This window comes from Leptosomus discolor, chromosome 5 (assembly GCF_034619465.1).
Source record: "Leptosomus discolor isolate bLepDis1 chromosome 5, bLepDis1.hap2, whole genome shotgun sequence".
Taxonomy (NCBI): Eukaryota; Metazoa; Chordata; class Aves; order Leptosomiformes; family Leptosomidae; genus Leptosomus; species Leptosomus discolor.
Window position 1 is genome coordinate 40574140 of NC_141395.1, and position 17685 is coordinate 40591824.

Sequence of the window (17685 nt, forward strand, 5' to 3'; positions counted from 1 at the left end):
GCGCTGGAAAAAAGTCAGGCTTTCTATGAGTTTCATAGCTACAATTTAACAGCCGTGTCTATCCAGAGCCTTTTAATCAAGCATCCCACTGGATTTTCTCATCTGAAGATATCATAAGGATGCTGGTTATTACGTGATGACTTCTCTGATTAGGTAGTACTCTCCACTATTTCAGCTTATGGTCAGGCACACTAATTTTGTGCTTAGATTATATATATTTATCCCAGAGGACTGGGCAGGTGCTTTTACTGTGTTTTATTTGGCTGCAAAAACAGAAGCAACTATTAATGGTACTACTGGCCAAAAGAACCTGATGGGGTGCATACTCACCAGCAGTGAAGTCTACAGGGACAAGACACCTAACAATTGCTACAGCTGTAAGTGGCTGGGTTTCTTGTATTACTGCAGTGAAGCACTGATCTGACACTGCTGCGGTATTAGCTTATCACTCAACGAAAAATAAGTCCTTTACAATTTCCAAAGTACTTACAGTGCTTGTTGTAGAAAACAGCTGCTTTTGATTCTTTAGTATCATCAGTATCATTGAGCATATGAACCCATGAGCTGAAATCCCTCTTGAAAAATAAATAGGAATTACATTTAATAGGAGAAAGAGGCAGTAAACCAAGTTTGGACACATTTTGAATATTTCATACTGTCTGAAAACTCACAGATGTCCATCTGCAAGGCTTAAATAGGTAGATAACCCTGAAAAATTTAACAGGCAATAGCAAAGGTGATCCTTTGCTTTAAGAATCTTATTTGCTTCATCAGGAATAAAAATTAATATTTCACCGCTGTAAACCTTTGTTTTGTTTTTCTCTATTGGCTGCAGCCAAGGCAAGCTTTTCACCTTGTCTTGATTTTTTCTTATGATTAGTAGTAATTGTAAGTGATTGCATTTCAATATCTTTAATAATAAAGTACAGAAACTGATTTAAAGAAAATAGGGATGTTTTTAACTTCTAGTATCATGAAGCTTGTTAATGTTGGTTTACAGGAGAATTTGTTGATATGTTTGACACTTATTTTTGTGTGAATAGAATAGGATCTGATGTCTATGAATTTACTTTGATCATCCAGCATTGCAATTTTGAGCATAGTTTCTTGTAAACAGCACTTACAGTTACACAAATTGCTGGAACTCTGAAGCAGAGGAGGACACGTTATCATGGTAGGAGGACACTGTTACCTCCTCTCACTGACAAGGTAGCAATGGCCATAGATACTCAGGTATTCCTGCTAAAGGTCCCTTCCAACCCAAACTATTTTATGATTCTCAGTTCACTCTAAGTCAATTTGAGTCAATTAATGGTAGGTTAAATTTGAGATCTAATGCCTAGCTCTTATTTAGGGTGTTTCATCAGTGGAAACAAAGTACATTGATGGAGAGCTCATCGTGATTTTTGCTACTTTGCTGGTGGGAATGTAGTGAATTAGAGAGGGAAATAATTCACCCCAGGTAGGACAATGAAGCGGTGAGGGTCTGGGCACTTGTTTGGATCCTCTTAGTCCTGAATTAATACCCTGGCATTTAAGTTGCATTCTGTTTCTTATCCCTTCTTTAATTTTGACTTGAATGTGTCTGTCTTGCTGTAATGTTCCTACACAGACAACATTTCTCACCTATTTTACCTCTGCTCTGAGTTCAGTTTTGAAGGAGTAAAGACAGCTCACTTTTCTCTGCTGTGCTACCTTTCTTACTTGTAGGTGACAAAGGTTCCTGTTCTATTATAGAAAAGCTAAAATGCACAAAGGAAGAAGCAACTGATTTTGTCATCGAAGCTTGACATTCTACTTTTTTTTATCTGCTTGCAAAATAAATTCTTTTTCTTGTTTTCAGAACTGAGATTGGACTGTGGTTTAAATCAGCACTGCACTGCAATGACTTCAGTCACAGCTGAGACTTGTCCTAGGGGGGTTTTCTTTCTTACGTCTTAGAAACTTCAACCCATGTTTGTGATAAACAGAGTAGAGATGTTTGGCAAGGAAATCAGTGCGAATCTTGAGGTTGAGTCCCTAACAGTAAGTAACTCTCATGTCTGAATTGGTTCAGATGGCCATTCTCCCTCGAGGAGCCCTCTTTGGCACTGCATAACACTGACAAAAAGAGGCTTCACCTGGGTTTTTGAAACCATTCTCCTTGTGCTGCTGAGAGGAGAGTTGCTCTTAATGGCTTGGCAGTGGCTCCACACCATTCATTCATCCTTATGATGAGTGGTTGCTCATCCATGATATGATCACTATGTTCTGCAGGCAGTCCCAGCTATAATTCTGTGGCTAAAAGGAAATTCTCTCTCATATGTGATTAAAATCTGTGGCCATCTTTTTAAAAATAAAAATAAAGGCTGCCATGAAGAGAACAATTTCTGGAACAAGGCAGTACAGTACAGCTAGCTACTAAAATAGTTGAAAAGGAAAAGGAAGTTTTTGCTTTGATCATTAGAAGCAATCAATTTAACATAATTACTGTAAATTTTTGTAGGTGGGGAGAGATACAGAACTGCAGGGCACTTTAGGTTTGAAGTAATTTTTTGATTAAAGCCTCCTAGACTGTAAAACTGTAATTGGGTAAGGGAAGACTTAGGGGAATCCATCCATATATTATAAGCTAAACAATCTGATCCTGGAACATAGTGGAATATGAGATAATAGTAATTAGGTGTAGAACAAAAGAGTTTCTGTGCAGCTGAGAGTAAAGGAATTACTGAGTTGACAAGCCCAACACTTTCCTCCTCTGTTCCTCAAGACTAAAAATTGTACTTTTAACAAAATGTTCCTATGTTTGGTGCATCACTGTGGTATGGATTGATGTGTTAACCTCAGTGCCACTATTGCTTTTCAAGGATTTTGGTTTCCTATCCTTTTGCTACTCTGATAAAAGTTGGCTATTTATTTGGAGTCTGTCAGTCTAATACTCTTCTGACAGTAGCAGAGTAATTTAAAGAAATATAAAATGATGGATGATGATGAAATTGAGTAAGGAGACACTGAAAAACTTTGAGCTGGCAGCTAACATGGAAATAAGCTTGTGTTTTTAATGTAACTGCAAGTTTAAGTTCTTGATAAAATATTTATTTGTTCTTTCTTGCTTATGCCCAGTATAACCAAGTAAAGTGACGCTGAATCACATTAGGAAGGCTGTTTGTTCTGTAGGTTTTCCAGCACTTCATCCTTGAGACATTTTCAGGAGGTATTTCATGGAATCACGAAGTTGCTGAGGTTGGCAGGGACATCTGGAGATCGTCTGGTCCAGCCCCTGTGCTTATGGTAGAGTCAGCTGGAGCAGGTTGCCTGGGACTGTGTACAGTCAGATTTTGAGTGTTTCCGAGGACGGAGACTCCACAACCTCTCTGGGCAACCCATTCCTGTGTTCTACCACCCTTACAGTAAAAAAAAACACCCCTCTTTCTAATGTTTAAAAGAAATTGCCTGTATTTCAGTTTGTTCCCACTGCTTCTCACCCTGTCACTGTGTACCACTGAGAAGAGTTTGGTTCTGTCTTTGTAGCCTCCCATCAGGTATTTATACCTGTTATGGTCCCCTCAAACCAAGAGAGTATCAAGACTGTTCCAGACTGAACAGTCCCAGTCAGTCTCTCAGTCTCTTCTCCTGTAACAGCCACTGCAATTCATTGATCATCATGGTGGCCCTTTGCTAGGCTCACTCCAGTATCTCTCTAATCCTGAGGAGCCTGCTGGGCACAGCACTCCAGATGTGTCTCATCAGGCCTGAGTGGAGTGAAAGGATCACCTCTCTTGACCTCCTGCCAGTGCTTTTCATAGTACAGCCCAGATTGCTGGTGGTCGTCTTAGGTGGTTCATGGTCAGCTTGGTGGCCACCAGAACCCCAAGGTCTTTCTCTGCAAGGCTGCTTGCCAGCCCCCAACTTGTACTGGTGAATGGCATTACTCACGGGCAAGTCTGCATTTCCCCTTGCTGAACTTCATAAGGTTCTGCTTCTTCATCTTGCATTATTAATTCTCAAAGTTTACAGAAAGAGTGGCATTGTAAAACCCTTTGTAGAACTGTATAGCGTATCATGCTAGTTGCTCGCTTGCATGCATTCTGCTATCCTTTTCACAATGTGTGAACATCTCGTTGGATTCCCTCGTACCGTTTTTAGTTGTTTTCAATTCTCTGTAAACTGGTTTTCTCCTTCTCTATTTTTACTCTTCCATGTGAACTTGGAATTACTCTGATGTGAAGTTTGTGAGGTCACAGTCTTTCTTGGCAAGAAATTATAATGAAAAAAGAAAGTTCCCAAGAGTTTCCTGTGGGATCCAGGGCTATGGCAGAAAAGAGTTTGAGGTGATACAGCTACTTCTATATGCATAGAAACAGTAAGAAGGTATTTGTTTTAAAACTCCTTAGTGTAAGAAATGTTTTGCCAAATGTGATTGCTACAGTGCTTCAGGAATCCCTTGGTCTTTGCTGGAATTCTTGGTGCTTCATCTCCAGTTGAGGTATGTCAGGAAATTTCAGGACAGTTCCCCAGACAGTTCTTTGTATGGAATGACTCAATCTTTGCAAAAGAAATGCATAAAGACATAGCTAGGCTATAACTTGACCTCTTTACTACCTTTCACTCTTCTTAGCTATTTTGTTTCTTCTTGATGTCTGTTTATTTTACCATGGATCTCAGCTGGTTGTCCCAGAGCTTGTAACACTCATACATCATGCTTAAAAGTATAATTGCTTTGTGGAGTCATCGTTACAAATGGTCTCTAAGACTTGCAGCATTCCAGACAGGAGTGCCAACCTCTCCTTTCTTTTCAGTGCTACCTTTTGTACTGCAAACATGCAGCAGATTTCTCCACCCAGGACAGTCATCTCCATTCCTTTGGCTCATTCTGTGTGCTTTTTCTCACATTACTCTTCCAAAGAGACTCAAAGAGCTACAAGGATAGATCTGGGCCTCAGGCTTTTGATTTGTGATCTGGGTCCAAGAATTTGGGATGCAAATTAATGTTTTTAACTTTGACTTGTTCAGTGCTGCACTTTGTCAGCAACTCGGTTGATGCAATTGGCTCTTAGCTGAACAAAGGGCAGACAACAGAAAGGCCGTTTAGTGCTTGTGAAGACAAGGATATTGTTAGAGCTGACAAGGGGAGGCATGCCCAGATCTTGCTCTCATTATATTTGCTTCAGGCTGGCTTTGTCAGGCCCTCATTTTTTATGTTGCTTGCATTGTAGAATATTTCAATGTGTTGCTTAAATTAGCATGGTCTCATCCTTGTGGGCCCATTTTACTTCCTCATGTTTGAGCTTCTCTTGGACTGGGATCTGCCTTTGTCCGTTGTCTAGTGTGAGGTTTTCCACTTAACCTCATTCCCATGTTTAAATTGATAGCCCTGCACCAGTCCTTGACATCCTGAAATCTGTCTTCCTACTAGGAAGTAACTGGTTCTAAACATTTTCAAGAACACTGCTTTTTATTTCTAACTGTACAAAACTGTGATGTGATTAAAGCATGAGGGTTTTTTAACGTTCTTCAAGTAAAGTAAGAAACTCGCATTTATTCCTAGACATTGAATTGAATATCTATTTCCTGATTTCTTCTAAAAGGGGTTACAAAACATTGAAGAATTGTTCTAATTAGATGCACCCATGAAGTGTATCTGAGGAATTGAAGTATATATTCACCTTTGGCCAGACAAGCCTGTCATCTCCTGTGTAAGCAACCTTTTTTTTCCCCCGTATTTGTAATGAATCCCAGAGCACTCGTAGCTGATCCAGAACTTGCAGCCTCGCTTTCCTGACGTATGCTGCCACCACTCAGACGTCAGCTGCTGCACGCACCAATTCAATTCCGTGCTGATGATGGGGATGTGCGTGTGTCGCTGTGACACCTGAAGACATCAGCAGGGCAATAACAGATGACTGTGTGCATCAAAGCTAGAGCCCCAGCATCTTTATTGTCCTGAAACTCTCTTCAAGCTGTTTCAGACCGTGGTTCTCCAGCCAGTACAAGTGCCTGTGGATGCCACATTTACAGTTTAGGAGTTGGTAAGTGGCCAAAGGAGCTTCTCGAGGGAAGAACTTGATTGCTGCATTAGAGCAACCTTAGCTTTTCAGGCTTTTACCACACTGGAAGAGAATTTAGCCCCAAAAGGCTTTCAAACTTGATGTGGTTTCTTTGGAAGCTGTTTAATTTTTGTTGTGGGGTTTTTATTAGTCTTTGATTACATCTTAACTGCCTTATTAAGAACAAAAGGACCATGCCAGTCCAGAAACATCTTTTCATAAGAATTCTCCCTGTGAGTCATTGTGTTTATTTATCTCCATATTTATTGCAGCAAATCCTTCACTTCCTCTACACACCCAACCACCCTGTTTGGTATTTGTTGTTCTCACTGAAATTGTGGCAGCCACAGTAGAATACATATTTGTTTTTCTGCAATATTCCTGCATTTAGAGGACTGCACTGGGGTTTTTCTTGGATTGCCTCGCCATTTTATGTTCTGTGTCCATACTACAGCTTTTGAAGCCTTTTTCCAGTAAGCATAAAGTACATTAAACAACATGTGCAAATGAGCAACAGCACAGCTGCTAATTGTGCTAACAGATGTAAATAGGAAAAACATTCCTTTTCTAATGCTAAAAGTATTTATAGAAACCATTCTTCATCTTTCATAACAGTGATTATAGATGGAGCCACTTCAAGGTTCAGCAAAATTGATTAAGCTTTTGCAGGTGTTTTGTCTTGCTGAGGTAATGCTAGAAATGTGGAAGAAATGCAGATGTTTTAAAGCTTTAGTTTTACGTGCTTTAGGCAAATAAGTGGCTTAAAAGGAAAGCTTTTGCTTTGCATTCTTTAGAAAAAATGCATGGCTTTAAAATGGAAACATGTAGGAGGGTTGTTGAATCCTGATGTCTTTGAGCTGAATTCCCCATGTGCCTCACCTGTCTGGTTGGGTTTGTTTGACTTGAATATGACTTGCAAAACCCCTCTTGCCAGACCCAGGCAGCTCCCATTTCCTCTGCACTGGTAGTATATCCATTAAGATCTCAGATCCAGAGGACATATCCTCTCTTGGGAATGAAGGGCATCCTCATGGGTGGAAGTGCATTTGCAGCACAGAGGAGATTAACATCAGTGTAATTGGGATGATTCAGGTAATTTTCTTGAAAGGCTTTCTCTATAACGCTTGCCAACATTTGTATCAACATGATGGCCAGTGTGCCGGGTGCCAGCCTTGGGCTGACCCCAGTAGTGTTGGAAGAGCAGGGAGACAAGTGCCTGATGTCAGGTGCTGAGTGCCCGAGCAATCTACATGCTCTCTGGTTTAACTCCCAGGAGGTTTTATTTGTTTTCTGCAACCTAGGCAAAATTATAAGTGATAATAAGCAAATCAGTCACAGTCAGAGCAAATCCTGAGTCATTTGGCACTGCAGCTGTAAGACCAGACAACTCCCAAAAGGCTCCACTATCTGCCTCTAGCCAAGCTGCTCCGTAAGCCAAAGGACAGATTTGGCAAGAGTGTGAAGACCCACATTGCATTTGATACAGGGAATGGTTTTCTTTGGGAAGCTGCTTTGGCTTCTTCAGCTGGCTTGGTTCCCTCTCCTTTGCACAAACAGGATTTAGATGTAGTCATCCCTGGCTGTCCCAGCAGCTTTCACACCCTGCCTCCTAATCCATAGCGTTTTCCTCTTCCAGTGACTTCAGAGAGTACATTTTTCCTTTATCTTTGCTTCACTGGCAAGCTTGCCCAGAGAAGCTGTGGCTGCCCCCTCTCTGGCAGTGTTCAAGGCTAGGTTGGATGGGGCTTTGAGCAACCTGGTCTAGTGGAAGGTGTCCCTGCCCATGGCAGGGGGGTTAGAACTGGATGGTCTTTAAGGTCCCTTCCAACCCAAACCATTCCATGATTCTATGAAACAACAGAAAGTTTGCGGAAGCATGAGGGAAAATGGTTCCTACTTAAGGTCTGAGAATCTTGAACAAATGGATATGCTGCTTCACATTCAGCATGCTGATGCTTCTCTCTATCTTTGCAACACATCTTCGACTTCTCCCCAGAGTGGTGTCCTGGCAGGCAGGTCACTACTTTTCACGCCAGTTCTGTAACCTCTATTTTTCAAAACAAATTCCAAAATTTAGTGTTTCACTTCTTCCCCAGACTGCTAGTTTTTCCAAATAGTTGCAGTAAAACAACAGTGGCATTCTTTGGGTTTGTGTTTGGGTTTTTTCTCCCTGGAGTAAAAATTCCACCATTTTTCCCCCTTAAGACTTATCTACCAAAGAGATCCACTAAAGTGTTTTCTCATCACTTTGCAAAATCAGAATTGCTTGATGTCTAGAATCCACGTTTGAAATCTGAAGTAGAGAACACAGCCCATGAAAATCGATGCAGTTTCAACTGCATCTGCTAGGCATGGGAGATACCTATGTATTGGTTTTTTACCCCCCACTCTTCTCTTTCTTCGTAGAACTAAAATTTAATCACAGAGCTTGGATAATTCTTCACGTGGTGTAGAGGCTGAGCTAAATAGTGACAGGGAAATGATAGCAAGGCAGGAACATGAATTGGAAAAACATCTCATATTTTGAGATTTTTGTATTACTCGAAGGTTTCATTCAGCTCCTTTTTAAATGGGAGTGGGTGTATGGGGCTTGATGGGCATGAATACTCATTATTTCCTGCAAGATGGAAAAGAAAGAAATGGTTGCTTTAAATATAATTTGTAGGGCTAGTGGGTAAATCTGCTGGTGACTGGAGCTAAGTAATGTCATTCTCCTGGTGCTCAGAAGACCACTTTACTAAACTGCACTTTAAGTAAAACTGCAAGTAAGCTCCCAACAGAAATTGTTTGGAATTCAACCTTGGTGATAAACTTTGGATTAAAATAGTGTTCTGTTAAAGTAATGGGGTTTTATTATTATTTCATTGTTTTCTTTAACACAAAGGAGGGAAGGACAGGAGCAATCGAGTATTTTTGTGATTTTTTTTTTTCTCCATTTGAATTTTACAGAATTGTAAATCTAAACGATGTGAAGGTGGATCAGAGTTTGTCAAAGTATCTGAGTGGTTGTAGTTGCAATCAACTGGCAGATGTGATCCAATGCACATTTTCCTGCAGGGACTGGCCAGTGTGGCCTTCAACCTGGTGAACACAGGCCCCAAAAAGGGAGGGTAATAGTCTCTGGCCTCTAACATACTTGAGGGCAGAAACTGAGGTCAATATTGTGAGTAGCAAGAAGAAAAATTTTGCCAGATACTACATTATGGGAAGTGGTACCAGTAGTGGGTATATTAAGGATAACGAGCTAAATGTTTGTTCGGGTTTTTTTTTATTGTATAATTCTTATGTATCCATTTGTTTTAAATGAGAAAGTTTTCAGCTAATGATATTGTGAAATATATTGTGGCTTATATTCCATACTCTTCATCCACTGATGGATTTTGAATTTCTCTTCAATTGATTGTCCTCATATGATTTTCATCAAATGAAGTGATGATTTGGCCAGCATTAATCATGCAGCAAATACTTCCCACGGGGCTGCTTACGTGTCGCTTCTCTCTACCTCTCACCTCCCCACAGCTCAGGGTAAAGCTGCTTTAGGACTGCTCTAAAATTGCGCAAACTCTCCTGTTTTAGATGGTTTCTTCTTATACATGGATTTGAGAACTGAGCACCTTCAGAGCTGGGCTTCCACCAGGGTCTTGCTTATCCAGGGTGAGAGCTGGGATAAGACAGGGACCTGGAGGTGGGGCGGGGGACATACACTGCAGCTCAGTGCCTGGGAGCTATAGGGGTGGCATGTGGGGCAGGGCGGTGAGGCCCTCAGTCCCCCCGGAGCTGCATCTGGGCTCATCTGTGCCTCTTAGCATCCAGCTGGAGCTGGGAGAGGGCCTGCTGTGCTCTTTTGGAGTATGCTTAGAGTTACGGTGTTCTAGTTTCTTTTTTTATTAGTTTCCTATTCCTAGCTGATCATCGTACTTTTTTTTCCTTTAAAAGGTATGGGTAAGGCATTTGTTGAATTGCATAATCTGATACTTGTGCTGTCCATCCCTTTACTGTGCTGTGTTATGGGATGGCCATTGTGCTAAGGGGATGCTGGCATTGTCTGAGCTTCAGTTTCGCATACTGACAGGACAAGAGGTAATGGGCACAAATTTGAGCATAGGAGGTTCCATCTAAACATGAGGAGGAAATTCTTTACTGGAACAGGCTGCCCAGGGAGGTTGTGGAGTCTCCTTCTCTGGAGATATTCAAAACCCACCTGGACATGATCTTGTGCAGCCTGCTGTAGGTGAACCTGCTTTAACAGGGGGATTGGACTCAGTGATCTCTAGAGGTCCCTTCCAACCCCTACCGTTCTGTGATTCTGTGATCAAGACCACGGGGCGTGGTATGCTTTTTCTCATCACTGTCTGTTTTGGTGTCAAAAGGTGGTTGGGGCTCAGGGCACTCATGCAGTCTTGGGGCTGGGTACAATTCCTCAGAGTCACCCATAGAAAGAATCAGAGAAAGAAACTCCATTCAAATGGGTAGGCTTTGGGTTTTTTTTTTAAATGTAGGTGTTTTGCACAACCTGTCTTCTAGGCCATCTTTCTGGTAGTTCTGACAGATACTGTCTGCCCTTGATAGGAAGTTAACAGAGGGTAACATGCATTTTGCATCGCGGAGAGTAGGAGGGCAGGTACGTACTGCACAACAATGGGTGCTTCCACACACAGCATTTGTGTGTCAGGTGCACAACGTGTCTCCAGCTCCACTCCCCGTGAAATGAGTCCCTCTTCTTTCCCTTAGCATTCCTAGCAGGATTTTGTACGTGCCTCTTTATAATGCAGAATATGTGCTGCTCTGATTAATTTTTTTACATTTGATTATTCAGTACTGCACATAAACAGATGTGCACGTAGAAGAGTGCCCCCTGTTAATCAGGAACTATTAAGCCATATGGCATGTGAAGATGGAGTATTACAGCTATGGGATGAGAACCTCCTGTTCAACAACCAGGTTCTCATACAGTGAGTACCGTGTGAAATATATTCTTGCCAACGCTGTCAGTTCCTTCATCTGTCGAGTCAGCCTAAGTGACAGTGTGGATTTGTGGAGCCTTCCTTCTTTGCTGAGGTCCTGCTTCTGTTAAGTCACTGCTGAGAGCCCGTCTTCCCATTTGAAAACCTCATAAAGGTCCAGCTGAAAAAGCAGAGGATGCTCTGAGCTGTCTGTACTGCACTGCTCTTAGATATTGTAGATAACAGCAAATATGCAGTTGGTGCTGTTGCATGTCCAGTGGTATTTCTTAGCCTTGTGCCCAGTTTCTTTTAGCAACCCGTCCCTCTGAGAAATACCAGAGTAGGAAGTAATATACAGTCAAGCCCTCATTTAATTCATTCGGTTTCCACCACATTTGGGCTTGTGACTTAAGAGTGTTAGGGACTCTGGAGAGTTGCAAAACCAGCAAAATACTACTAGGAAGTGTCGCCGTGTTGGTCATTCTACAGTGGTATTGCCAAGGTGAGTATTTTTGCATTTTTGTAGCTCACTGCCTTTTATTTAGCTTTATACCCCAATAACATGATGATCCAGAAGGCTTTATTTATCAGGTACAGTGTTGTGACCAACATGCTCTGATGTTGTGAGTGCCCAAAACCAGGCTGACAGCAAGCGTTACTGCTGCGAGCGATCAGTCCATGATACTGAGAACATCCACCATAACCAGTAAATGAGAGGTTTCCAGCATCGTTTGCCATTATGAGTAATTATTCTAGTTTGTATCAAGGTAGTTCACAACATATCAGAGCTGAAAACAAATTCAGAAGGTCACTTTTCTTTTGCTTGTGTGGTATTTTAACAGACTCAGGATGCCTAGAGGTTGTTCTTGCCTGAGGCAGCATGAAGTCTGGGAGCCACTCTAACAGATGTGGTTCCCAGTAACAGTAACACTTTAACGTGATACCCAGCTATCGTAACTTTCATCTGTGGATTGAAGTTGCCTGGCATCTGAAATCTTATATAAAATTAAGGTAGCATTAGCTCTGTAGCATTAGTTTCTTAGCACACTTAACGTATGGTTGTATGAGCATGGAAATCAGTGTGCTTGCAGCAGAGTTAAAAAGTCACCGTGCAGAATATTGCCTGTAGCAGGTGCCATATTGTACCAAAATAGCTGCTCCTGTCTCCTAAGAAGTGCAGGCAGCCTGTCTCTAAGGAGGAAAGGGATTTCTGCAACCCTAAGGAATTGGTTTCTGTTAGCAGGCAGTCCTTCCATGGCTGCCCTCTCCACCTGCGCTCCTACTGCCCGATGCTGAGGTGTCAAGCATCTTAAGTGGTTTCCTGTAATGGATGCTTGTAATTTATGCTGTCTGCTTTTTTCTTCCAAAACACAGATTTGTACCTCTCTTGAGAAGAGCCTTTAGCAGTGGGTGTTTTTTCCCTAAAGTGCATTTAGATTTTTATTTCCACAGCTGTGATATTTTTGTCCTTAAACTGTGTTTTAAACTTCTTTGATATTCAAAGCACTTCACGTATAGTTCATTGACATGTCTGTGATGCACTTTATCAGCTGGAAAACAATCACAGACAGCGTTTCGGATGGATCATAGTTCTTCGATCCTTTGATTTGGGACTTTGACTGTGAGATAACCTTTATCCTTTTGCTGATAGAAAAACGCACTGGCACAAAAGCAAACCATTGTAAAGGGAGCAGATCAGGAAGTGTTTGAAGCATGGTGTTGGGGCCAAGGAAATATTGATGCCTTTCAAGGCAAGCTATAGCAAAAAGGCTGTGTTACTGCTTTTTTCTGGTGTGGTGTGTTGTCTAGCAAAAGTTTTAGTGGCAGTGTATAGCTAAATGCTGATCAAGACATGGGGGAAATCAACATTTTTTAAAAACGAGGAGCACAGAGCTGATGTAGACAAGGTAGAAACAGGCAAATTTAGCTGGGAGGGTTGGACTTTTTAGCTGTGATGATTTCAGTTTCCATTTTAAGTATTTTACCGTATATTTCAAATTTCAGAATGGGTTACTGCATGCCCCTGCAAGGGAAGACAGCTCTCCCCCCAGTTTTAAAACAAGCTTCACAGTTAAAAGCAACTACTCGCTGCCCTTCAGAACTTCTTAGCAGTATTAGTAGAAAGTCATGGTAAATATCGTGGTGCTCACCTTTTATCTACTGTTAACAACAAAAGTAAAAAAGACCAAATATTAAAGTCCTTGAACAATGAACAATCATTATTTATAGGGGGCAGGAAACTCATGAACTGCTGCTCTGTCTGTAAACTTCAGTATACTTCTTTGCGAAGCGGACTGTACGGGAACACTCCGTGTGCATTCAAAAGGTGGCATTTTATGTGTCGTCAAACCTGGAGCTGATAATTTACGTTGTTTAAAGCAAAACTGTGCCTTGCAGTGATCCCTCCGGTCATGGCAACGAGCCTTTGTGCCCTTCCTTGTAAAAGCAAAGCCTTGGCTTGGTGGGCAGAGCATTTCAGTGCTTCCATGGCCCCTGCTCTCCAGGCAGCTCCACTGCACCAGGACACTGTGTTCAAAACCTCTTCATCTGTCGTGTCTGTTGGTATTTTATATTCTAGCCAGCACGTGAAACGGGGAGCTGGAAATCAAGCAAGAAGCACTTTGCTATGAACCCCCCACTTGAATCTGGAGCACAGGCCACTTGGTGTGTTTGTGTTGAGCATGTTTAATAACAGGCTGTAAGCGCACGAGGCAAGGTTCAGACTCAGAATAACGTTACAGGAATGTAGCATCTGTCTGACACCCTTGCTTGGATAAGGATCAAATGAGGAAAGTATGTCAGAATTTCTCTCGCTCGGCATCTCTGTTTCATAGAGCTAAAGCACCCAGTAGCAACGTGTGCTTTTCCATAGATACAGAGGTTATATAGATTTTCTGTGGAGGGCTACAGGTGTAAGCATGTTCCTTCTGAACCACTTTAACAAACGAGTTTTAAATTCTCTAGGCTATAATAAATTAAAAAAAAAAAAAAGGCAGTGATTAGTTACGTGCTAGCTGCGATACCGTGAAGTTACCAGGGGCAGGCTAGAATGAGTATTTGGGACAGAGTTGCCTTAGGGTGCGCAGCTTTTGTAACAGTTCCTGACGTAGCCTTGCCTCTTTTACCCGTAAGGACAGCTTCGCTTCCTTCTCTAAAACCATGGCCAGATCCTGGCTGTGCTGCTAGCTGGGACCTGGCCTTCCAGCACCGGCAGCCTGTCAGTTGATGTCTGTTTGTACTTGTGGTGATAGCTGGTGATGGCAACTTGCTGTTGATGGCGACTCTTTGTTCAGCTCAGTCCCCAGAGGAGATCCCCAGCGGAGCACAGACATCTGCTTGGAGGGACTCAAGCAGTTGCCTCAGTTCTCATACACCATGTCAGGAACGCGTACTGGGTTTCGGGGAGAGCGTTGGGCCTTTCACTTGATGGAAATGTGCCCCTACCGACTCTAACATGGGAATTCACCACCACCGTAGGCCCATGTGAGTCCCTTTCCGACATGCTTGGGGTAATTCTGACTGTGCTTTCCTCTAGGAGGACTTTCGGAATAAAGTTGAAGATTACATTAAGCGCTATGCGAGATGATGAAGGGAGATGGATGGCAGGACCATGGCTTCCACACTAGCGTTGTCCTTAACTTCAACAACAACAACAACAAAACCAGCCCGGATTGTACTAGTCCTGTGTCCATGTTGTACCGAAGAAGAAAACTAACTTCATAACTTGTCCATGTTAAAAGGAGAGTTCAGCATAAATACAGCAAGAAATTGTGTATGTTGGTTGAAAAAGTTGTTTGCTTACTTTTAAAAATGTTTACTCTTCTGAACTGTACTGTATATCCTGTTGATGAGATATGCTTGAGAAGTTAAAAGAAATCACTATTGAAATTGTAATTACACTTTTTTTTTTTTAACTCTTGCCTGGCTTGGAGGGGTAAGGAAAACCAGAAAAGGTGGTGTGTTTTTGGAACACTAAGTTGGCAATAAAATGGTCTCCTGTGAACCAAATCACAATATTCTTGCCTTTGATAAGCAGAAACAATACGAGCTTTTTCCAAGAGTCATTCAGCTAAGGCTTAGAGCTTGCCAGAATGCAAGTGCTAAATGAAATTCTACTTCTGGTATTGAAATTCGTGATGATATTTAATGTAAGTATGTTTTTGTCACATGTTTGGAATTTTTACATTGCTGTTTTCAGCTCCTGTTTGGGCTACAGTATTACTTTTTTGTTTCTATTCATTGTGTGAAGTAGTTAAATACAGGCTAATCCGTAATTTACGTAAACGTGTAATATTAGTAAAATTATATATATAAAAATATATATTTCTGTAAAAATTTAATGAAAGGGAGATTTTTATTAAGAAATTTGCCTTTGGCTTTCTGATCTGGATGTGGTGAGGGAGCATCAGATGCAGTTTGATCTGCTGAAAGTAAATTCAAGCACCGTTACCTGGAGAACACCTAATTGTATTCTTCAAACTCCTGCACTGAACGAGAACAGTAACGCGCTGCACCCTCTTCTAAATGCTCAGTGCATGCATGGCTTTTTTTGGTAATTTGAAAGGACATGATGCTGTAATTGCCTTTTCTGTAAGCAGCTGTGTATCAAACACATAGTATGTGCAAGCAGAGGTCCTTCAGAGGAGAGTAGCATGTACCTCAGGAATCACTTCGGAGTGAACGCCGTGTTGCTGCCTGTCGTGTGCCAGAGCTCCCCGCTGCTCACCCGCTGACCCGTGCAATGCCTGGGGTGGCTGAGTTGGGGTGTTGGCGTAGCCACAGAGACCAAAACGCGTTTCACTTGTGGGATCATGCAGAGGAGCTGTCATGGAACCGATTCAACCTTTTATAAATAGATAAACCATTGAAATAAATGTTCGTGTGGTTTCATACGGAGCAAGTGTATGTGTAACGCTTGGGCGTTGACTGTTGGGTTTTTATCCCCCCGAATGATAACGTTTTGTTCTTTCCTACTGTTTCTCTGCAGATGCTCAAGGAAATCAAAACTGTCTCCATCATTAGCATGGCAGAGCTGGGTCGCAAATTTTAAGCATGGTGCAGCCTTGCTTGTTAAGTTTTCCCTGTGGCCTTTCCCTTACAGCTTCACAGGGTCCTGTAGACATTACTGGAGGTCTAGGAAAACAGGGAAATGAAATACAGGGATTGGCATGGAGGAGGGGAGCTTTATTGTGAGCTTTGTCTGTGGATAATACTGTCACTGTGTCTAAAGTGAAACATGGATCAGCATATTTTAAGCAGGCAACTGCAGTGAGGGATTTTGGCTGCCAAAACAGTAATGTCAGGGAAGGTAAGGAATAAAACACAACTATAGAAAGGTTGGAAAATACATCTAGTTTTTGTTTACTGAATCAGAAAGATTCTCTTACTTTTGAGCTGAAAACACTGAACCAGTTTGCTGTGATGGAGATGAGTGCCCCTTGCTGCAGTGGCGCCCTGGTGCCATTACCACCTTCCATCCTTCAGCAGAAGGGGTACAAGTCCCTGTTTCTTGGACTGTACCATGCCTGGCTCCACACTCTTGCCTGGAAGCTGCTGCAGATGCACCCAGGGCAGAGCAAAAGCAGGGTGCTGCTACAGGGAGCCCAGTAGAGCTGTGGCAGTGTGTGCAGCAGGTTTGGGTACCAGCAGCCTGGGTGAGCACAGAGCTAGAGACACAGTCATCAAACCAGTCCCTGCTGTATCATCCCTTCACCATGTTTTTGTTCCCTAGAGGACATGAGCAGACTATTAAAGTTAGATACTATTAAATAGCGTACAAGAAGGGCTGAGCATCAGTTTCTTCCCACCCAGAATACACAGGAGAAAAAATGTTATACCTCATCCTAGAAGAGCCCATCAGCTCACAGCCCAGGAAAATAAACTGAATTATTTTTTCCTGAGCACAAGGAGCTGTTTTGGTTTTTTTATATATATATATGTATATTTATTTTAATATGTATTTTATTTATGTGTATATTTGTATAGATGCAACTAACCTATACTCCTTCCAGCCACTCTCGATTTCTACCTGTCATCGAAGCATTAAGCTGGGGGCACAGCTCGCTGCCCATGGCCGCGCTCCTGCAGAAGTCTGACAGGGAGCTCCTCTCCGTCCTGTGCCCCTATGGACCCCCTGCGCTGGCAGAAGGCAAACTATCCTATATGTCCCCAAAGTGTCACCTTCCCTTGGGGCCAGTCAGCGGGTGGAGCCTCGTCAGCAAATAGTGCGTGTGCAGGAATTGGCTTTTGTAGCTTCCGTGCAGCTTTTGCAATAACCTGCTGTTTTTTTCTTGTAGGTTTGGGGTTGGGTTTTTTTGATTTATTTTTATCCTAGGTGGGTACCCATCTTTGAGAAAGCCTCTTCAGCCCCTCCTGTCTTCAGGGACCGTAGTGTCCAGACCTCTGCGTGCTCCCCATCAAATAATGCTGATTTTTCTTTTTTTTTTTTTTTAAAATTAATTCTTCAACCACCCCTGAAAACCCCAAATATCAAATGGCAAAAAAAAGCGCCACGGTGTCCTGGAAGAGGAATAGGAGTCAGGAGCGGGCAGCCTGGGGTGGGCCAGGTGGCCGGCTGAGCGTCCCACTGCCCAGCATGTGCAATTTGGGTTTTTTTGGGGGGAACAGGGACTGGGTCTCCTGAGGGGACCTCTTCCTGAGCCATTAAGGCACTGAAGGGGCTCTGGAGTGATCCAGAGTTGTTGGGGATGACAGAG

General features: G+C 42.4%; 1 protein-coding gene across 5 annotated transcripts in view; it reads left to right on the forward strand.

The window, feature by feature from the left end:
* Positions 1–15865, forward strand: part of UBE2F (ubiquitin conjugating enzyme E2 F (putative)) — an 83156-nt gene extending 67291 nt beyond the window's left edge. For 4 of the 5 annotated variants that reach the window (XM_086465122.1, XM_086465124.1, XM_086465123.1 and 1 more), the window contains one exon: positions 14505–15865. In XM_086465122.1, coding sequence (XP_086321248.1) covers positions 14505–14555 — 51 coding nt within the window. In that variant the 3' untranslated portion in view covers positions 14556–15865. Of the gene's footprint in view, positions 1–5718; positions 5775–14504 lie in introns of those variants that run through there. The other variant, XM_086465125.1, reaches the window with a different exon arrangement.
* The last annotated feature ends 1820 nt before the right edge of the window (positions 15866–17685 follow it).